Source organism: Misgurnus anguillicaudatus, chromosome 20, assembly GCF_027580225.2.
Source record: "Misgurnus anguillicaudatus chromosome 20, ASM2758022v2, whole genome shotgun sequence".
In the NCBI taxonomy this organism is placed as follows: Eukaryota; Metazoa; Chordata; class Actinopteri; order Cypriniformes; family Cobitidae; genus Misgurnus; species Misgurnus anguillicaudatus.
In genome coordinates, this window is record NC_073356.2 from 34498578 (window position 1) to 34521297 (window position 22720).

General features: G+C 39.2%; 1 protein-coding gene and 1 long non-coding RNA gene across 5 annotated transcripts in view; one reads left to right on the forward strand and one right to left on the reverse strand.

Annotated features, from left to right (window-relative positions):
- Nucleotides 1–22720, reverse strand: part of fam135b (family with sequence similarity 135 member B) — a 79747-nt gene that overhangs the window by 8422 nt on the left and 48605 nt on the right. The window contains exons 9-19 of one of the 2 annotated variants that reach the window (XM_055220129.2): nt 22489–22538; nt 22246–22395; nt 20489–20562; nt 18031–18185; nt 16445–17954; nt 13306–13472; nt 9968–10059; nt 9525–9622; nt 5495–5646; nt 4877–4987; nt 4680–4793 (exon numbers count right to left, since the gene is read on the reverse strand). In XM_055220129.2, the coding sequence (XP_055076104.2) occupies nt 4680–4793; nt 4877–4987; nt 5495–5646; nt 9525–9622; nt 9968–10059; nt 13306–13472; nt 16445–17954; nt 18031–18185; nt 20489–20562; nt 22246–22395; nt 22489–22538 (2673 nt within the window). Of the gene's footprint in view, nt 1–4679; nt 4794–4876; nt 4988–5494; nt 5647–9524; nt 9623–9967; nt 10060–13305; nt 13473–16444; nt 17955–18030; nt 18186–20488; nt 20563–22245; nt 22402–22488; nt 22539–22720 lie in introns of both variants that reach the window. The other variant, XM_055220128.2, reaches the window with a different exon arrangement.
- The window catches only part of LOC129455410 (uncharacterized), a 32382-nt gene continuing 19306 nt past the window's right edge, over nt 9645–22720 (forward strand). For all 3 annotated transcript variants that reach the window (XR_012359827.1, XR_012359828.1, XR_012359829.1), the window contains exons 1-5: nt 9645–9864; nt 13287–13371; nt 16471–16632; nt 18039–18197; nt 20772–20870. This is a non-coding gene — a long non-coding RNA (uncharacterized lncRNA). The remainder of the gene's footprint in view (nt 9865–13286; nt 13372–16470; nt 16633–18038; nt 18198–20771; nt 20871–22720) is intronic.

Here is a 22720-nt window from a genome sequence, read left to right on the forward strand (position 1 = left end):
GTTGGTTGCTAGATCATTGCAGTGTGGCTACAAGGGTGTTTTGTATGGTTTCTAGGGCTCTGCTATAGTGTTACTAGGGTGTTATGCTTGATTGCTAAGGCAATGCTACAGTATGTGGTCATCTGTCTGTTCTAGTTGGTTGCTAGGACATTGCTGCGTGGCTACTAGGGTGTTTTGGTTGGTTGCTAGGGCTCTGCTATAGGGTTACTAAGGTGTTATGCTTGATTGCTAGGGCAATGCTACAGTATGTGGTCATCTGTCTGTTCTAGTTGGTTGCTAGGACATTGCTGTGTGGCTACTAGGGTGTTTTGGTTGGTTGCTAGGGCTCTGCTATAGGGTTACTAGGGTGTTATGCTTGATTGCTAGGGCATTGCTACAGTATGTGGTCATCTGTCTGTTCTAGTTGGTTGCTAGGACATTGCTGTGTGGCTACTAGGGTGTTTTGGTTGGTTGCTAGGGCTCTGCTATAGGGTTACTAGGGTGTTATGCTTGATTGCTAGGGCATTGCTACAGTACGTGGTCATCTGTCTGTTCTAGTTGGTTGCTAGGACATTGCTGTGTGGCTACTAGGGTGTTTTGGTTGGTTGCTAGGGCTTTGCTATAGTGTTACTAGGGTGTTATGCTTGATTGCTAGGGCATTGCTACAGTATGTGGTCATCTGTCTGTTCTAGTTGGTTGCTAGGACATTGCTGTGTGGCTACTAGGGTGTTGTGGTTGGTTGCTAGGGCTCTGCTATAGGGTTACTAGGGTGTTATGCTTGATTGCTAGGGCATTGCTACAGTATGTGGTCATCTGTCTGTTCTAGTTGGTTGCTAGGACATTGCTGTGTGGCTACTAGGGTGTTGTGGTTGGTTGCTAGGGCTCTGCTATAGGGTTACTAGGGTGTTATGCTTGATTGCTAGGGCAATGCTACAGTATGTGGTCATCTGTCTGTTCTAGTTGGTTGCTAGGACATTGCTGTGTGGCTACTAGGGTGTTTTGGTTGGTTGCTAGGGCTTTGCTATAGTGTTACTAGGGTGTTATGCTTAATTGCTAGGCGTTGCTACAGTATGTGGTCATCTGTCTGTTCTAGTTGGTTGCTAGGACATTGCTGTGTGGCTACTAGGGTGTTTTGGTTGGTTGCTAGGGCTCTGCTATAGGGTTACTAGGGTGTTATGCTTGATTGCTAGGGCATTGCTACAGTATGTGGTTATCTGTCTGTTCTAGTTGGTTGCTAGGACATTGCAGTGTGGCTACTAGGGTGTTTTGGTTGGTTGCTAAGGCTTTGCTATAGTGTTACTAGGGTGTTATGCTTGATTGCTAGGGCATTGCTACAGTATGTGGTCATCTGTCTGTTTTAGTTGGTTGCTAGGACATTGCTGTGTGGCTACTAGGGTGTTTTGGTTGGTTGCTAGGGCTTTGCTATAGTGTTACTAGGGTGTTATGCTTGATTGCTAGGGCATTGCTACAGTATGTGGTCATCTGTCCGTTCTAGTTGGTTGCTAGGACTTTGCTGTGTGGCTACTAGGGTGTTTTGGTTGGTTGCTAGGGCTCTGCTATAGGGTTACTAGGGTGTTATGCTTGATTGCTAGGGCATTGCTACAGTATGTGGTCATCTGTCTGTTCTAGTTGGTTGCTAGGACATTGCTGTTTGGCTACTAGGGTGTTTTGGTTGGTTGCTAGGACTCTGCTATAGGGTTACTAGGGTGTTATGCTTGATTGCTAGGGCATTGCTACAGTATGTGGTCATCTGTCTGTTCTAGTTGGTTGCTAGGACATTGCTGTGTGGCTACTAGGGTGTTTTGGTTGGTTGCTAGGGCTTTGCTATAGTGTTACTAGGGTGTTATGCTTGATTGCTAGGGCATTGCTACAGTATGTGGTCATCTGTCTGTTCTAGTTGGTTGCTAGGACATTGCTGTGTGGCTACTAGGGTGTTTTGGTTGGTTGCTAGGGCTCTGCTATAGGGTTACTAGGGTGTTATGCTTGATTGCTAGGGCAATGCTACAGTACGTGGTCATCTGTCTGTTCTAGTTGGTTGCTAGGACTTTGCTGTGTGGCTACTAGGGTGTTTTGGTTGGTTGCTAGGGCTCTGCTATAGGGTTACTAGGGTGTTATGCTTGATTGCTAGGGCAATGCTACAGTATGTGGTCATCTGTCTGTTCTAGTTGGTTGCTAGGACATTGCTGTGTGGCTACTAGGGTGTTTTGGTTGGTTGCTAGGGCTCTGCTATAGGGTTACTAGGGTGTTATGCTTGATTGCTAGGGCAATGCTACAGTATTTGGTCATCTGTCTGTTCTAGTTGGTTGCTAGGACATTGCTGTGTGGCTACTAGGGTGTTTTGGTTGGTTGCTAGGGCTCTGCTATAGGGTTGCTATGGTGTTATGCTTGATTGCTAGGGCAATGCTACAGTATGTGGTCATCTGTCTGTTCTAGTTGGTTGCTAGGACATTGCTGTGTGGCTACTAGGGTGTTTTGGTTGGTTGCTAGGGCTCTGCTATAGGGTTACTAGGGTGTTATGCTTGATTGCTAGGGCATTGCTACAGTATGTGGTCATCTGTCTGTTCTAGTTGGTTGCTAGGACATTGCTGTGTGGCTACTAGGGTGTTTTGGTTGGTTGCTAGGGCTCTGCTATAGGGTTACTAGGGTGTTATGCTTGATTGCTAGGGCAATGCTACAGTATACTATTTGGTCATCTGTCTGTTCTAGTTGGTTGCTAGGACATTGCTGTGTGGCTACTAGGGTGTTTTGGTTCGTTGCTAGGGCTCTGCTATGGGGTTACTAGGGTGTTCTGGTTGATTGCTAGGGCATTGCTAAAGTATGTGATTACATGTCTGTTCTAGTTGGTTGCTAGGACATTGCTGTGTGGTTACTAGGGTGTTTTGAATGGTTGCTATATCATTTCTTAGTGGATACTAGAGTGTTTTGGTTGGTTGCTAGGGCTCCTCTTTGTGATTACAATGGTTTTCTGGTTGGTTGCTAGGGCTCTGCTATGTGGTTAACTGGGTGTTCTGATTGGTTGCTATATCATTTCTTAGTGGTTATTAAAGTGTTTTGGTTGGTTGCTAGGGCTCCTCTTTGTGATTACAATGGTTTTCTGGTTGGTTGGTTGCTAGGGCTCTGATATGTGGTTAACTGGGTGTTCTGGTTGGTTACTAGGGCATTGCTATGGGGTTACTAGATGGTTGTGGTGGTTGCTGGGGTGTTGCTATAGAGTTACTACGGTGGTCTGATTTTATGGCAGGGCTTTACTATGTGGTTACTAGAGTGTTGTAGTTGGTTTGTTGCTAGGGTTTTGTTGTAGGGTTACTAGGGTGTAAGGGTTGGTTGCTAGGGCATTGCCACAGTATATGTTGATTGCTAAGACATTGCTGTGAGGATACTAGGGTGTTCTGGTTGGTTGTGAGATCATTTCGTTGTGGTTACTATGTTGTTTTGGTTGGTTGCTAGGGCTCCTCTTTGTGATTACAATGGTTTTCTGGTTGGTTGGTTGCTAGGGCTCTGCTATGTGGTTAACTGGGTGTTCTGGTTGGTTGCTAGGGCATTGCTTTGGGGTTACTAGATGGTTGTGGTGGTTGCTAGGGTGTTGCTATAGAGTTACTACGGTGGTCTGATTTGATGCCAGGGCTTTACTATGTGGTTACTAGAGTGTTGTAGTTGGTTGGTTGCTAGGGTTTTGCTGTAGGGTTACTAGGGTGTTAGGGTTGGTTGCTAGGGCATTGCCACAGTATATGTTGATTGCTAGGACATTGCTGTGAGGATACTAGGGTGTTCTGATTGGTTGCTATATCATTTCTTAGTGGTTATTAAAGTGTTTTGGTTGGTTGCTAGGGCTCCTCTTTGTGACTACAAATGTGTTCTGGTTGGTTGCTAGGGCTCTGCTATGTGGTTAACTGGATGTTCTGGTTGGTTGCTAGGGCATTGCTATGGGGTTACTAGATGGTTGTGGTGGTTGCTAGGGTGTTGCTATAGAGTTACTACGGTGGTCTGATTTGATGCCAGGGCTTTACTATGTGGTTACTAGAGTGTTGTAGTTGATTGGTTGCTAGGGTTTTGCTGTAGGGTTACTAGGGTGTTAGGGTTGGTTGCTAGGGCATTGCCATAGTATATGTTGATTGCTAGGACATTGCTGTGAGGATACTAGGGTGTTCTGATTGGTTGCTAGGGCTCCTCTTTGTGACTACAAATGTGTTCTGGTTGGTTGCTAGGGCTCTGCTATGTGGTTAACTGGATGTTCTGGTTGGTTGCTAGGGCATTGCTATGGGGTTACTAGATGGTTGTGGTGGTTGCTAGGGTGTTGCTATAGAGTTACTACGGTGGTCTGATTTGATGCCAGGGCTTTACTATGTGGTTACTAGAGTGTTGTAGTTGGTTGGTTGCTAGGGTTTTGCTGTAGGGTTACTAGGGTGTTAGGGTTGGTTGCTAGGGCACTGCCACAGTATATGTTAATTGCTAGGACATTGATGTGTGGTTACTAGGGTGTTCTGATTTCTTTGTGGTTACTATGTTGTTTTGGTTGGTTGCTAGGGATCCTCTGTGTGATTGCAAAGGTGTTCTGATTGGTTGCTAGGGCATTACTGTGTGGTTACTAGAGTGCTGTAGTTTTAGTAGCTATTGTACTGGGGTGTTCTGGTTGGTTGCTAGCATTCTGTTGCAAAGGGATTACTATGTGTTTATAAAAGAAAGCTGTGAAGCTGACAGACCTGTGGTTCTGTCTTTAAGGGCGGTCCGACACATTTCAATGCGGGCCGAGTGGAAAGGAACATATCGGTCCTGTGGGGAAGCCACCAACACCACGTTCTTCAAGTACTGGAGACCTGCACATTTAAAAAAGAGAGAGAGAACATGGGTATTTGTGCGTACTGTACATACTGATTGGCTGTTTAAAGCAAATCTGTACCTGGTTTCTTGCTGAGCGTGTAGAGGAAGGTCTGCCTTGGGTCGATGTGATCTCTGAACGTGAGCTGCAGAAGAGAGCCGGACTTCTTCAACTTCTGCATCAGCCACAGACCTTAAGAACAAAGTCACAAATATAAACAGCATTAAAAACTAGTCCATATAACTTGCATGCTTTATTCTCAGTCCCCTGAAGCCATACTATATGATGAGAAACAACATTTAAGTCCATGCACATACTCAGTGTTAAAAGTTGTGTTTGGATGAGCCGTGCACAAAGCCGTTGTGAATTGATGATAATGCACACCTGTGATCATAGATTTTATATTAATATGCAAAACTGCTACTTTGCTTGGCAACTGCGAACAGTGTGTAGTTAGGAAATTAGAAATAATATTTTTTATTAATAAATGTAACTGGTTATAAAGGATGAATTATTTATCACATTGCTTTAGGAAGAAAAACACATCTTACCGTGGTAAAAATCACTCACTGTAGATGCTAAATTATGACATTTTTCTGTTCTTATATAATTTTGTAAAGCTGCTTTGTAACAATGCATATTGTGAAAAAGCACTATAGAAATGTCAAAGGTAAATGATGTATGTTAGTTCATGTGTACCTGTGCTGACCAGCGTGCTGTTGTTGTACAGAGTACCCAGATGTGGTCCAGACAATGAGAGGAAGGTGTGCAGTTTACACAGGTAACAGCGAAATCTGGGTTTGGTCAGCACAGATCGAATGATGACGTTCCCCAGAGAGTGTCCAATAAAACTACAGCAAAGAAAAAATTCAAACATCACACTTCCCAGAATGACGAATGTTTAAAATGAAGTTCCACAGAGTTTTGATGAGTTTTGGGGTTTCTTTATCCACTTTCAAGTTCTTCTCTTTCTGAGATTTTTCATCTGACTGAAGAACTTTAATTAAATCTCATCCAGAAACCTCTCAGCATTAGATTTTGAAAAGAACACGACTGAATAATTCAGAGGGAAAATATTTGATAGACGAACCAGCCGGCATGAACATGTGAGAAAGAATAAAGTTATAATTAAAAGTTCACTAAGAAAATGTTTTTTCATATACTGGTGTATTGTGTGGATGTCTCACATGATGTAATTTATTCTTAACCTGTCTTGCTGAATGGTTTGCCTTTACACTACTGCCATCTTGTGGTGGGAAAAAGTACATTCCTCATGGTGATGTGTAACAATGCAGACATTACTGTTTCCTACATAAAATCATAATGCAAAGAACATTATGTGAAAAATAACATTGATATCTTAATTTTTTTTTTTTTTGAGTAAGATCATGTCAAACTTTGATGCTCCTAAAATTAGATTATAAGAATTACGCCTGGATTTTACATACATACATTTGCTTTCATCTGTTACATGATGTGCAAAGCTGGTAATTTCTATAAAGGTTTTAATATTAAAGGCGGAGTCCACGATGTTTGAAAAACGCGTTGGAAAAGGAGACGGGCCGACTACCAAAACACACTTATAGCCAATCAAATCAAATCAAATGCCGGTTTGCGCATGTGTGGGGCGGGTCTATCAACAGAAGGTCCAGATTCTATTGGGGTAGGGGCGTGTTTGTTTAGGTGATTTCAAATATCAACATTGGCTTTCAAACATCATGGACTCCGCCTTTAATATTCTGTATATAACATAAATATTATATAAATATTAAATATGTATTGACTTATTATTGCTATTAAAGGAACAGCATGTAAGAAATGTATATCAATTAATCATAAAATGGCCCTGATATGTCACTAGACATTAAGAAATCATTTACATTTTAAATACTTATATCACTGACAACAGTGGTCTGGCCGGGATATTGTCATTTAAAAAGTGGAGTTACTGCCCTCAACTGATGTTTATGTTGTCATGTTGTGTATTGGCCACCAGTTGTGTGATTGCAGTACCAGTTTTAGCCACAAGTTTTGTGATTGCAATATCAGTTTTGGCCACAATCCTACATACTGTTCCTTTAATATGTAATACTGCAGTCTGTGTGTAAATCTAGAAACAGGGGGTTGACAGACGTATCTATTGCATTGTAAAATATTTGGGAACGTTTTACCTATCAATGAAAATCAGTATGTTATTATTTTATATTATAAATTAATTTGTAAGATACGTCATATATATTTAAAGGATTAGTCCATTTTCTCAAAAAAAATCCAGATAATTTACCCACCAACATGCCACCCAAAATGTTGATGTCTTTCTTTGTTCAGTCGAGAAGAAATTATGTTTTTTGAGGAAAACATTGCAGGATTTTAATGGACCCCAACACTTAACAGTTTTAATGCAGTTTAAAATTGCAGTTTCAAAGGACTCTAAATGATCCCAAACGAGGCAGAAGGGTCTTATCTAACGAAACGATTGTCATTTTTTACAAGAAAAAAAATGCATTTTAAACCACAACTTCTTGTCTATCTTCGGTCCTGTGAAGCGCCAGCGCGAACTCCCGTAATTGCATAATGCAGTAGAAAGGTCACGTGTTACATATATGAAACATACATTTGCGGACCATTTTATGTAATAAACTGGCAAAAAGACATTTATTAGTATCATACGACATACAACAACGCCGAAACGGTCCTCTTTCTCCACACTTGAAAACACTGGGGCGGAGTTTCGCATACGTCCTCTGTGACCTCTTGACGTGATGACGTATTGCGTGAGGTTGTGCTGGCGCGTCACATGAACGGAGATAGATAAGAAGTTGTGGTTTAAAAGTGCATATTTTTTTTTCTTTATTTTCCTTATGCCTCGTTTGAGATCATTTGGAGTCCTTTAAAACTGCAATTTTAAACTGCATTAAAACTGTTAAGTGTTGGGGTCCATTAAAATGAGAAAAATCCTGGAATGTTTTCCTCAAAAAACATAATTTCTTCTCGACTAAACAAAGAAAGACATCAACATTTTGGATGACATGGTGGTGAGTAAATTATCTGGATTTTTTTTAAGAAAATGGACTAATCCTTTAAAGTTTGTCATATGTGACCCTGGAAGTTTTTGAAATGAAGATTTATACATTGTCTGAAAGCTGAATAAATAAGTTTTTTTAGGATAGGACAAATTTGGTCGAGATACAACTTTTGGAAAATCTGGAATCTGAGGGTGAAAAAAACAAAAAATTTAGAACATCACCTTTAAAGTTGTCCAAATTAAAGGTAGGGTAACACATTTTGAAAAATGCTAACGGTAGCCGCCTAGCAATGAAATCCCGATCCCACCCTCAAGTCAAATCGCCATCCAAAGTCACGCCTCTTTCAAAACACATGAACACGCACAGATCAGACGGTCACATCTCATGTCTCATTTCTCAGCAGTGAGAAAACTTTGCAGTACAAAGTCGAATAACACTTCCAAAATAACCAAACAACTGGTTTACATCAGAATTAGTTTAAGCACACGTTCGGTTGTGTAGACGTAGTAACTATATCGTTACGCTAATCCGTAATTGAACACAAATTTCATAAGCAACACAATGTTTCATCAAAGTAGAATATCTGAATCCATCTCAATACAAACATATCGCGTACCTACCTTACCAAAATAAACTGTGCAACGACTCTTTAAGACCCTTTGAGTCATGCAGCTGTTTGCATCTCTTGGTAAAGCAGTAAAGAAGTTATGATGTTCATTTGGGGTTTTTGCTCTTGCTGATCCAGGCAGTTTTTGCTGTTGTTGTTATAAAAGATGCCTTTAGTTTTGTGCCTCCTGTGTAGGTTGTCAATTTAGCAGAAAAGTTTGCTGTTCTCACTGTTTACAGGCAGGAGGTGAGCGCACGTGAACGCGCCAATGACGTATGGTGTCTGCGTGGACTCGCTGCGCGGTTGGCATTCAAATTACGCTTACGTATGAGGGACAAAAATGAAAACGTCCGTTCGGACCGAAATCTATGATTTGTTGAACATTTTTTGGTCCTATGCCTTTCACAGATGACAGAAATTTCTACAAATACATTTAAACAACTTAACACAGTGATTGCTATCAGGATGTAAGGAGACTTTTAACCAGCATAACAAAAAATGTTTCAGGATCAAATCTGTTACCCTACCTTTAAGTCCTTAGCACTTCAGCCACTCGCAAAAATAAAAGGTTTGATATATTCATGCTAGGAAATTTACAAATTATCTTCATAAAACACGATCTTTACATAATATCTGAAATATTTTTGGCCTAAAAAAATCTATAATTTTAACCCATACAATGTATTTTTTGCTATTACTATGAATAATCCCATGCTACTTTTTGGACAGTTTTGTGGTCCAGGTTCACATATGCTCTTTCACCCCATCTTTCTTGAGAGGAATAAACTAAATAATTATGTCATTGTACCAAATACAGATGACAATAAATATTTTAAATCTTGGAAATCCCAATGTAAAAACAGAAAATGAGATTTATCAAATGTAATGCTAATGTCCTACCACAAGGGGGCAAATATAATGAGATCCTATGGGCTATATAAACATTTGTTGTCTCAAACACAGCTATCTTACATTGCAGAGATCTTTTATCACAGTTTTAATTCAATCTTCCTCACTGGAGCCCTAACACTGTCCTGATATTGACCATATAAAATAATGTTTCACTGTGGTTAAATGAGATATTGTGATTGTGAACCTGATTCGGTGGATTGTGAGGTTATACAGCTGAATGTGTTGAATGATCTCATCCATCAGTCTGTCAGTCATGGTGTCAAAATCAGCAAACGTGTCCGTCTGCAGAAAGAAATGTCAACAACAGAGATCAGCTGGTCGATGCAAATTATTAAAAAAAAATAATACACGCAAAACCTGATTGGTTGATGTGCAGCTGCAGTGTTGTTAACAGATTAATCATTGGCTATGTTCATAATAACATACAGTAATATGATACTACAATATAATATCTTACTGCAAATAACGCTCTGCTTTTTGTTTTCACAGAAGAAAGATAATCATGGATTTGAAACGAAATGATTGTAAGTAAATTTATTTGCATTAAGAGGTTTGTGTTTATTGACAATATGACTTTTACTGTATTCCTGCCATTACTTTAGTACCTCAAAAATCTGTCACTCATACCTGGTTGCGTTCAGACATGAGAAAGTCAAGTCTGGATCCCGGCAGGCCGAGCTCAATAAATGTTTTGACGAGCCTCAGGTCTGCACTGTTACCTATTAACCACATCAAACAAAAACCATAACAGTATAACCAGCTGGACACAACTTAACAAGATAAAGTATTATTTCACAGTCATGTTCAGCAAACATCCACAGAAACTTTAGACAGAATAAAAAAACTGAAATATTTTATGTGGGACATCTAAAATGTGCACTGTTATGCTGAATTCACACCAACCGCGAATATAGCATCAAATTCGCTTCTACCGCGTCTAGTTTGCCGCTTGAACATTTTGAATGCATTTGTGCGTAACAAGCGTTTGAAGCTAAATTGATGCGTGTCCGAGGCGAAATCCGCTTCTTGTGGGAGGGGCAAGTGCTAGGCGGTTGCAGGGCCGGCGTCAAGGGGGGGTATTCGCGGGCAGTGCCCCCCCCGGACAGGTTGTTGTGCCCCCCTACAAAGTTTTTAATTACTTTAATATATATCAAGAATAATTAAAATAAATTAAACATTGAATGTTTCATGACTTGTAATGTAATCAAATGAGGAAAATATAGTTGTTTCTCAAAATTGGATGTATTGCCGCGTCTCACCCGTCTTACGTCTTTAGTATATTTGTGACTTGATACTAGCAACGTGTTTTTTACTGCATTTTATGGATCGTGTAAAATATGGATATTAGAACATTTAGAACGAACCAGCACCGCCTGCTTCATCTTCATGGAAACACAGACTGGCTCAAACTTGGAGATTAGAGGTCGAGGTGGAATTTACAAATCTACAGGACACTGTTTTAAGGAAGTTTAATGTTCTTACATGCCGTCTTCAGCTATTTTAAAGGCAAGTTAGCGTTGTTTTAAATTACGTAAGCTTAAATGTGAAGTGTGGCTATAGACCGTTAACAGCATTACGACGTGATTATGGTAAAGCGGCTTTTTTGAAGCTAGGACGCAGTGTGTGCTGCGCTATGAAACCCATTAATTTCAATGGCTTGCGCCGCTCGAGGGCGGTTTGTTGTTGCGTTGAGCCAAGCGCGAGCGCAGCGGAGCTCAGCTTGCGCTCACGGCGCGGTCGAAGTTCAATAGTTTTGCGCATAGTTTGTGGTCTTTTGCACTTTATACGGGAAATGAGCTGACAGTCTGTACTAGTTGTATGAGTGTGTGCTTGCTGTATTTGTTGTTTTAATGTCTTGTTTTTGCAAGTTATTGTTGCTATTGCGTGCCCCCCGTTGGAAGCCGAGTGCCCCCCTGTTAGTTATGGTCTGGCGCCGGATCTGGGCGGTTGTCTGTTTGCAAGATGGCTGATATTGATGGAGCATTAATTGAGAGAGTTACCACTTTGTATTTGCTCTGGTAAACAGAACAACGCCGTAGGGGTCAGAGTCGCCGTACTTTGGTCCACCAGAACCTCCGGAGGCGTTCCCAGTTTTGCGAGTTTCATCATTTGCTCCAGGAGCTGTGCCTGGATGATGGCCACTTTCAGCGTTACTTCCGCATGTCTTGCGCCCCAATTTGATGACTTGTTGTCCCGCATTGGAGCGAGAATCATTCTCCAGGACACCAACTACAGGCACTCTATCCCGGCTCCTGATTGGCACGAACTGACGCCAAAGTTTAAATTTTTTAACTCGGGCATCGGACGCAAATTCACGTAAATGCACCAAACGCACCATTTGCATGTAACGCGCCTATCGTGCCAGACGCTAAATTCATGTCATTCGCACAACTAGACAGGCGAATGAGGCGGATTCCCGTCTACCGCACTAAACACCTCATTCGCGCTGCCACACCTCCAATGTAAACGCTTCTTTACATTGACATAACATCCATACGCGCCAGATGCTCTATTTCGCGGTTGGTGTGAATGCAGCATTAGTGTCTCTCCACACTGTAATAAATGTAATCAAATTGAATTTACAATTAATTTCAACTTTTTTAACTAGTAAATAGTTGCTATAAATTCAATTCAACTTTATTTATATAGCGCTTTTCACAATTAGTAATTGTTTCAAAGCAGCTTTACATTAACTATACAAATGATGCTGAATTAGCCTAACTTTATTTTGTATCATTTATAGCAACTCCTCACTAGTCAAGTAAGTTTAAATAAATTGTAATTTCAGGTTAATTCAACTTAAAAATTTAAGCACAACAAGACATTTTTACAGCGCAAAGAGAAGAAAATGTAGTGTATTACAGGGGTTTTATTTGTCAGTCCAACCCCCTTGACCTAAATGATTCACTTGAAGTACCCCCTAACATTTTAAGTTAATATTTAAATAATTTATTAGCACATTCTAGCTTCAAAAACATTTATTTTTCATTCGTTTTACATTTTTTTATCATTAGTATTCTACATATTTATTGTTGTTATTATTAACTGTTTAATCTAGTAAATTTATTTTACTGATACATAACATGTATCTGTCCATTTGAGCTCCTCAGTTTTCTGATATAGTTTTGTGTAATGATCACATGACATTTAGATTAAACAAATAAAATATATCAACATTTTACATTTTAACTCTTTCACCGCCAGCGTTTTTAAAAAAAGTTGCCAGCCAGCGCCAGCGTTTTTCATGATTTTCACAAAAGTTTAATGCCTTCCAGAAAATGTTCTTCTTCAAATATATAGACATACAATATAACAAATGAAAGAACAGACCCTCTGCTTTCAAAAAAAAAAAAAACGTTTCATCCTACCTTGAGTAGTTTTTTGAATATGGGTAGGTTTCTGCAAAAACACCTAATTTTGAGCAAAAAGCAGAGATAATTCCATTTTTGTGACGGACTTTTCATAGAGATCCCATTCAGAGCGATCTTTAAAACATACACGGACATGCAACAGCTTGCCATAGGGCAATACTTCCGGTTTTAAAAAGTTGCGGATCCACCTAGTGGATAATAGCGGTATTGCGGAAAGACGGAAATACTTGTCATTGGCGGGGAAGTGTTTTCTCTTGATTGACGAGATATCTCGTCAATGGCGTGAAAAGAGTTAATGGTAATGAATTGTTTTTATCAATTCACGAACCCCCTGCAATTCCCTAGTGAATCACCAGGGTGTATTGTTTTGTATTGTATTGTATTGTATTATCTCTCTTCTCGCACTGTCACACTCGTTTGCATGCACTTTATGTAGCCAAGTTAAAATCCTTAGCTCTGTGATGTTTTATGTAGTTCAGTGTCTGTACGTAGCACCATGGTTCTGAAATCTCATTTCACTATGTACTTATATGATTGAAAAGACAATAAAGCTTCTTGACTTGACTTTTGTGTAGGCAAAATAAGAAGGTTTACCATCGAGTCCATGGACACACACCACAAGATGTATCCCGTCCTCAAACTCTGTGTCGTCCTCTTCAGGTGGGAAGTATGGAAGGTCAGAGGCGAGGAAGGGTTGATCACTATAGAGACATCCTCTGAACATCAGCTCCATCAGCAGGGCTTCCTTTGCTTTATAAAAGCTGAAATATAGTAATGGCACATTTTAAACCCATGCACATAAAATAAATAATATAATAATCCCTAATATCAAATCTCTAACAGTACATTATAACAGTGGTTCTCAAACTGGGGTCCGGGGCCCCCAGCGGGGGTCGCGAGATGGTGCCAGGGGGGCCCCAGTTTTATGACATTTTATGAAACACATTAATTTATCTGAATTCTGTTAAATTAAACCTAAAAAAATAACGCAGCACTACTTTGTATAATTTAATGTTTTGTTTAATTAAAATGCAAAGTTTTAGAACTGTTTTTTGTCATACATTTTCTTTGGGGGGGCCGCGAAGGAATGCACCATACACAAAGGGGGCCGCACGCTGAAAAAGTTTGAGAACCACTGCATTATAACAGTACAAATATCACATCCAAGAGTGGCCACATTATAATTTTTGGAAAAAGAAGACATTTACATTTATGCATTTGGCAGATGCTCTTATGCAATGCGACTTACGGTGCATTCAAGCTGTACATTGTATGTGTGATCCCTGAGATTGAACCAGTGACCTTTGCTTTGCTAGCACAATGCTACACTCAGTGAGCTACTGTACATGAAGTAGACCTTAAAAACCTTTATAAATTGACGTCACAGGTGCATGTATCAAAAGATAGTTTTACAACTGTATGGTGTTTGCTTAAATAATTTATCTTAAACACACACACAATAATATGTTGTTATGCTCCATATAACTCCATGTACAAGCCAGAAACTAAGCTAATTCCTTGTTGCACTTAAATCTTTTAATTTTACAATTAATTTCAACTTTTCGGACTAGTAAAGACTTGCTATAAATTATACAAATTATTATATAAAACTATTTAAACTTTATTTTTTATTATTTATAGCAACTCCTCACTAGTCGAGTAAGTTTAAATAAATTGTAATTTCAGGTTGATAAAACTTAAAAATTTACTAAGCTTTGTTTTTGGCACAGATATTGTCTAAAGGGTTAACTGTGCCACCTGGAGATCAACAGAAAAAAATGACAAATGTTACCTCTTTGCAACAGGGAAAACCACCAACAATCAAGAATGCATGATTATAACCTGTAAAAATGTTGTTATAATGGAAGTCAACAGGACAAAAACAGCCACAAACAATAAATGAGGGAGAAAAAAAATCTAATGATGCACAAAAACTAACAATGCATCAAAGCTAATGTTTTTACTAATCTTTGACATGCCCAAGACTGTGATAAAAGGTTAAAAAAATCCAGTCCACAATTACTTTTTATATTAAAAATAAATGTGTGTGTTTTCCTCAAATTAGTGACATCATTTATGAACTTGGCAATTAAAGAGTTAAATTCTGGATTTTTTTTTTTTTTTTTGTAAACATTTAGTAGTTTTGATCAGGACTGAGGTTGATTAATATATATATTTCATTTTTAAGAATTGTAGTTCTGAGTGCTGGACAGGACTTTTTTATATTGTGTGTCTTGAAATATTTTTGTGTGAACTTTTTGTGTGCTGGACTCCCTGATAGAAGATATTTTTTTATCTCAATGGGATTATTCCTGGTAAAATAAAGGATAATAAATAATAAATAAATGTATGATACATTTTTACAGTCGTTTAAGTGGATGTTTTCATCCAGAACAACATAAAAGGGTGAATTTGCCCACGGTGTATTGTTTAGTTTTTACAAAATTTCAAAGCATTTTCCCAAAATATGTGTCAATATAAGATTTGTCACTAAAAATCATTACATTTGCTGAAATAGAGAACGTTGTGACCAAATTAAGACTCAAACGCACCCCATAGTGGATGAAAACATCCCCAACAGTACATAAGGGTTACAGGGGACATGACACAATAATTTTTTAAGATGTTAAATAAAACTTTGGTGTCCCCAGAACACGTATATGAAGTTTTGGCTCAAAATACCATATAAATCGTTTATTATAGCATGTTAAAATTGACACTTGGTAGGTGTGAGCAAACGTGTTATTTTGGGTGTGTCCTTTAACTCTTTCACCGCCAGCGTTTTTTAAAAAAGTTGCCAGCCAGCACCAGCGTTTTTCATGATTTTCACCAAAGTTTAATGCCTTCCAGAAAATGTTCTTCTTTAAATATATAAACATACAATATAGCAAATGAAAGAACAGACCCTCTGCTTTCAAACAAAAAAAAAACTTTCATCCTACCTTCAGTAGTTCTTTTGTAATCAGCTTTTGAATATGGGTAGGTTTCTGCAAAAACACCACATTTTGAGCAAAAAGCAGAGATAATTCCATTTTTGTGACGGACTTTTCATAGCGATCCCATTCAGAGCGATCTTTAAAACAGACACGGACATGCAGCAGCTTGCCATAGGGCAATACTTCCGGTTTTAAAAAGTTGCGGATAATAGTGGATAATAGCGGTATTGCGGAAATACGAAAATACTCGTCATTGGCGGGGAAGCGTTTTCTCTTGATTGACGAGATATCTCGTCAATGACGGGGAAAGAGTTAAAATGCAAATGAGCTGATGAAATTCATACACTGATCACAATGATGGTGGTTTGTTGCAATTCAAACTCAATTGTGCTGTCAATTATTTTTTCTCTCTCTCTCTTTCTCTCTGAACTAAATGGCAGTGCCATGGTTGAATGGTGCAGATTAAGGGGCGGCATTATTTGAATAAAATCCCTTTATGACATCATAAGGACAGCCAAATTTCAATGTCCTAATTTTTCACATGCTTGCAGAAAATGGTTTACCAAAACTAAGTTACTGGGTTGATCTTTTTAACATTTTCTAGGTTGATAGGAGCACTGGGGACCCAATTATAACAAACATGGAAAAAGTCTGATTTTCATGCTATGGCCCCTTTAAATGTAAACATTATATTTAAAACCAAAAACATTTAGAAAACAAAGCCAAAAATACATGTCTAAAAACGAATGCATTTGAATGTAAAAATGTTGTTATTGTTAAATAACGGCAAGCCTTACTTAAGCATCCTCTCATTTATTTCCAGTGCAACATCCGTGGAGGAGGAAGAGGAGATGATCCCAAAGGATCCCAGGGGTTGATGGGTAATGGGTGAGGTGGCCTGGCGTGAGGACAATCCACCGACCGATGGCGAATCGCGGAGTACCGATGAGAAGGGCAGACATGTGGGTGCGCACGAAACTGACAGGTTCACGACCTCCACCACCTTTTTATTCACAAATGCCAGACCTAAACTGGACGCTTTATCGGATCTGCTTTGTCCCTCTACTGCCAGCTGCTCTCTCTCGTTGGCCGGAAGTTCAATGAGGTCACTAGGCCTTTCTTTCTCATTGGTTGTACAGCTATTGACTGTTAAATCGGAGAGATTCTCTGTACTTGCGTTTTTCAATCGAATCTGACGAACGCTGATGTCATCGTAGTCTTCTTCATATGTATTTAACTCAAAGGTACAAAGCTCTGGGTTTTCCCGCAGAAGGCCCAAATTATTTTCTTGACATTCATCCGAATCCTTAGTTATTTCAGTGGCATTTTCAACACCGTCGTCTGTCACAAATTGCTGGTATAGGAATGCTGCTGGCACGATATTCGTTTCAGATTCCTGATCGGATGTTTGATCCTGCGTTCCCTCCGTGTCATCGGGGCTGCTGATCTGCGGTGCCGAGGCGGATTTTGTCAAAGTGTTAAGCTGCCTTTCCTCATCCTCTTCATACGGCAGGGAGCTTATGGAGGTCAGAGACGCCTGCGTGACGCTCGGTATGCTGCCGTGACTTTCCGTCTGTAGGCCCTCCAAGGAGCTCTGGTGCGCCGTCCGGCACCGTGCCAAGACATCACGGCCCACTGTGACCCCACCTCGACCCTCCAGAGTCCAGGCTACGGAGCTTGGCTCGCTTTCGATGCCAGAATCTGAGATCACAGAGGAGGAACGGTTCATTAGCTTAGACCCGCTCGTGAACACGCCCCTGGGCGGAGTCTCGGACAGGCGGCGGATCTGTTGTAAAGCGTTTCGAGAAGGGGGAGTGGCTAGATTCGCTGGTGTGGTGTATATACTCCCACAATCCTTTGCGGCGGGCACTTCAATGTTTCTGTCATTTAATACTGATTGTAGGTCCTCGTTCCCAGTATTGCTTGGTGTTGCGAATGCATTTTCATAGTTTGTTTCAGTTTTTTCTTCGATAACTATTGCATCAGTGCCATCCACAGACATCGAGTCTATTTCCTCATTTCCTTCCTCAGTTTCATAATAGCACGTGACTTCATCGATAGCCTCAATTCTTGAACCAGACCGAGTCATGACATGTTTGTTTCTGTCAATATCTGCATCACAGCCAATCACAATCTCTCCTTCAGTTCCGGTCTCCTTACGGTCCATGTAATCTTCACTGAGGGGTTTTGCTGGTGTATAATTGTCTTTTGTCCCCTCGACCACACACGTGGTCTGGTTTTCTGTCCTGGTCATCTCAGGTGATGTCTGAAATATGGAGACCTGATTCTGCACATGGGTAGTATAGTCTGGAATAAAGAAAGGAAACTGGTCAAATGCTTTATTTTAATTGATTATAAAAATACACTAATAATTGGTTGTCACCTAAACAGGGTTTGTCCACGTATCTGTCCTCGAAGATGATCGGCAAGCTGCTCCAGTCTCCATCAATGTCCAGGCATTCCACGGGTAACGGAGGCATTCGGAGCAGATAATCCGAGTTACGCATGTCTGCGGCCACCTGCGCATGCCTGCTGATCCTGCACACAGATGTAGGTCATGAATATATAACACGCAGATGTTTTTAAACAGAGATTTATTTTTAGTATCAGTCATTAGCAGATGTTGTCATCCAAAGTGATTTGCAGTGGATTTTGCAAGTCTTGTACAAGGGCACAGTGATCTCCACAGCGTGTTCAAATCTTCAGTGTTCAACCCAAATCTGTAGAGATGCACGGATATATCGCCAATAATCGGTATTGGTTGATAAAAGTAACTTTCAACACTATCGGCAGATAATTTAAAACAGCCAATAGTCATGGCCGATATATCCTGTCAATCAAAAAAGTAATGCAATACATTTTTGCTCTGTGTATAGAAAATGTACATGGGGTGGGGATTAGCTAGAGGCCTAGCTTATAAATCATAGACCTCGTACACACTGTGACAATTGCATTTAAAGGCGGGAGAGAATCCCCTAAATGTTTGTTTCATAAGAAACAAGACTCACTCCCAAAAATGGTTCTTCATTCTGATTGGTTGAAACGCATTCTAAGACGTGATAAAATACCCCGGTAACACCACGGTTCAGACTGCATTACATAAGTATCACTGTGCCACTGTTGCTGCGTATTGATTTATGAAAATAAACACCACAGTATTAAACATATTTTTAAATTTCTACAATTGCACAATTAATGGCGATATTCACATAAATGTCAATAAATATTGTTGATTCATCTCGTCAATAAAGAGAAAACTCTTCTCTTCATAGAGCGTATGCACGTGATGTCACCTTCGGTGAAAATGACTGTGGATACGCCCACTGAGTGGCAAAAGACAGAGCGGCAGCATTTGAGTACAGTGTGAAATCAGCGAAAACACTGGGAAAAGAATTGTTGATACATCCCTCTATCATCTGTGTGCGTGCACGTAAGCGCTGGAGCGCGCTGCGACGCTTCGATAGCATTTAGCTTAGCCCCATTCATTCAATTGTACCATTTAGAGATAAAGTTAGAAGTGACCAAACACATCAACGTTTTTCCTATTTAAGACAAGTAGTTATACGAGCAAGTTTGGTGGTACAAAATAAAACGTAGCGCTTTTCTAAGCGGATTTAAAAGAGGAACTATATTTTATGGCGTAATAGCACTTTTGGGAGTACTTCGACTTGCCTGAAAATTAATCATAATGGGAGAGGGAGGGTGTTACTGCGCCGAGTCGAAGTACTCCCAAAAGTGCTATTACGCCATAAAATATAGTTCCTCTTTTAAATCCGCTTAGAAAAGCGCTACGTTTAATTTTGTACCACCAAACTTGCTCGTATAACTACTTGTCTTAAATAGGAAAAACGTTGATGTGTTTGGTCACTTCTAACTTTATCTCTAAATGGTACAATTGAATGAATGGGGCTAAGCTAAATGCTATCGAAGCGTCGCAGCGCGCTCCAGCGCTTACGTGCACGCACACAGATGATAGAGGGATGTATCAACAATTCTTAGTTAAGGTAATAACATATTTTAATATTGAAAATGGGTAGACTATTCCTTTAACTGTGTATGGCTTTTGACTCATGTAGTGATCAATATTTTGGTGTTATTAAAGTGGGAAGATGCCGGTCCCAATATTTTGATCTTTAAAGAGTAACTAAACCCCTGATCAGAGCCTGACTCCACCCACTGGCAATATTTGAAAAATGTAAGAAAAGTGGACAGACCCCAACGGAGATAGACGGGACAAACTGAGCTCATACCAAGAGTGTGGTGAGATTTTAACAAGGGCGTGGTGAGCTTGAACCTGCTTACGTAGGATCGTACCACTTACATCAAGCAGTACCGCTACATCCAATAGGAAAATTCAACTGCAGTAGCCACCGCAAACTGAAGAGGGCAGCTCTCAGACGTTTTTACACCATATATTGTATCATTGAAGCACTTTATACCCAAATGTCAAAAAAGTTACTCAAATCAATGAACAGCACTAATAAAGCATCAATCTTACAGATCATTAACTAAAAAAAGTTGGTTTAGGGTTTAGTTACTCTTTAAGGTAAAGCATTTGGATTTATTTTATAACAAATAAATAACAGAACAGGATTAAGCATTAAAAGGTTAAGTGACAAACAAATTAATATGCATTGTGTACGGGACCATAGAAATTTTGTTTTGTTTTTTGAAAATGTATTTTTCTGTGAGGGTTAGGTTTAGGGGAAGGGGGATATGTCTATGGAACCTCCCCAAAAAAGGTAAACTTGTGTGTGTGTGTGTGAGAGAGAGAGAGAGAGAGAGAGAGAGAGAGAGAGAGAGAGAGAGAGAGAGAGAGAGAGCTATAGTAAAGCACTCACAATTCCTCCTGAAATGTGAGGGAAGTCTCTTTCAGATGTTCAGTGAAAAAGTACCCTTCAGAAAACCTCCGGACCTGCACAACACACAAATCAGTAAACACTTCCTATACATCTCAGTAACACAACATGCAGCGTACTTCTCATAATTGACAAATTCTGCAATATGAGTCTCTGTACATTTCACTGAATTGTGTGCCATCCTCTCAGATCTGAAATAATCCGTCTCATTTTTGTTGCTCCTATTGCTTTTCCTCATATAAGGATTTTAAAATCTTGTTTTTAGACTCTGCTCCATCACACATTCACCGCACGTCTTCTTCAGTGAGCAGAAATACTTCATAAAGTAAGTCTGGATAGAAATAAAAGTACTCCATTGATACAGGTAAAATTGGATTTATCTCTTCATCTTATGTTTTTTATAATAACTTGCTATTCTAGAATTAAAAGCTATGGTTAAAATAATGTGTATATATATCAGGGACTTTTTATGACTGCTGAATTGATCCAAGGCACTCAGAGATGTGAGGGATGCTGGGAAATTCAGTCACTGTGTCAGATTTTATGCTTGGAGTAAAAGTGATCGATTGCATTTGGTGAAGCAAACAAATATCAACATACATTTCTTTGTCATATTGTCTATTGCACAATAACAAAAACTGGCATGATACACTGTGTAAATAGCATAAGTGGTAACAATAAATTGCATTTAACCCTTAGTTAGCTTTTTCATTGTTAACTATTAAACCTAGGTTATTCATTTACACCGAATACCTTAAGCACTGCAATCCAGCATACATTGAACAGAATATTTAATAGCATTAAAATCAGTCCTTTGGATGAAAGACATGCTCATAATAGCTTAAAGCCACCATGACCCATCTTAACTCATTCACCGCCAGCCTTTTTGAGAAAAGTTGCCCACCTGCATTTTTGTGATTTTAACAAAATTTAAACAAAATTCCTTGCAGGTAAAATTATTTTCTATAAATATATAAACATACAAATTATATCAAATTAAAGAACACACCCTCTGCTTTCAAACAAACAATAAACAAACAAACAAACAAACAAAATGGGGAAAAAACGTTTCATTATATATTTACTTTTTCTACTTAATTTAGCCACTGAAATATGGATATTTCTCTTCAAAAATACAACATTTTGAGCAAAAAGCTTAAAAAATTGTGTTTTTGTAAAGGAATTTATGTTAGACATCAGACTCAGAATGACTATCAAACATAAAGGCAGTTAAAATAAATCATTAAATCTTTTTAACTTCCGTTTTTGATAAATTCGGTTTGGCACCATCTGGTGGATAAAAGCGGTATTACAATTTCACTTTGAAATTCGTCCAGAAAGGCATATTTATTAGTTAAATATGAACTCGTCAATGGCGGTGAATGAGTTAAAGGGATAGTTCACCCAAAAATGAAAATTCTGTCATAATTTTTTCACTCTCAGTTGTTACAAACCCATATAAATTTCTTTGTTTTGATGAACACAAAGGAAGATATTTTGAGAAATGTTTGTAACCAAACCGTTCGTGGACCCCATTTCTTCAATAGTATTCTTTTTCCTACTAAGGAAGTAAATGGGGTCCATCAACGGTTTGGTTATAAACATTCCTCAAAATATATTCATTTGTGTTGTGAGGAAATGATGACCGAATTTTCATTTTTGGGTGAACTATCCCTTTAATTCTGTAAGTTGAAGTTTTCCTTTAATTTAACTCTTAACATTTAAAATGTCTATCTCACCCTGAGCGTGTGATGTTCCTGGGCCAGATAGGAGCGGATATGTGGATTAGGAACCGTAGCTTCCAAAAAGCGAGTCCAAACGGCAGACAGCTGAGCACAGAGCTGGTTCAGGTCTTTACTGATCTCTTCTGCTACTTTCTCATGAACACCCTGCAACTACAGAAAGTCAGATCTGTTATGGTGAATATATGAAAAATGTGTTGTTTAACCTCAATGATTCAGTTTGTAAAGTGTTTCGCACACCTGCAGTTTAGCTGTGAGCTGGTTTAATGTTTCTTCAATGTGAAGGTCCTCTAGATGTGGGAACATAAGAGAAGCATTAAATAAATTATGCCAAAAATACAGTAAGTTAGAAATAAGTACAATGTTTTAACATGTTCAATGGTATTTTTAGAGGAAAATTGAACTATTATAGTATAATAAAATGATCATTCAGTACTATAAGTGTTGCAAAGTGGTGGTACTGTACTGTACC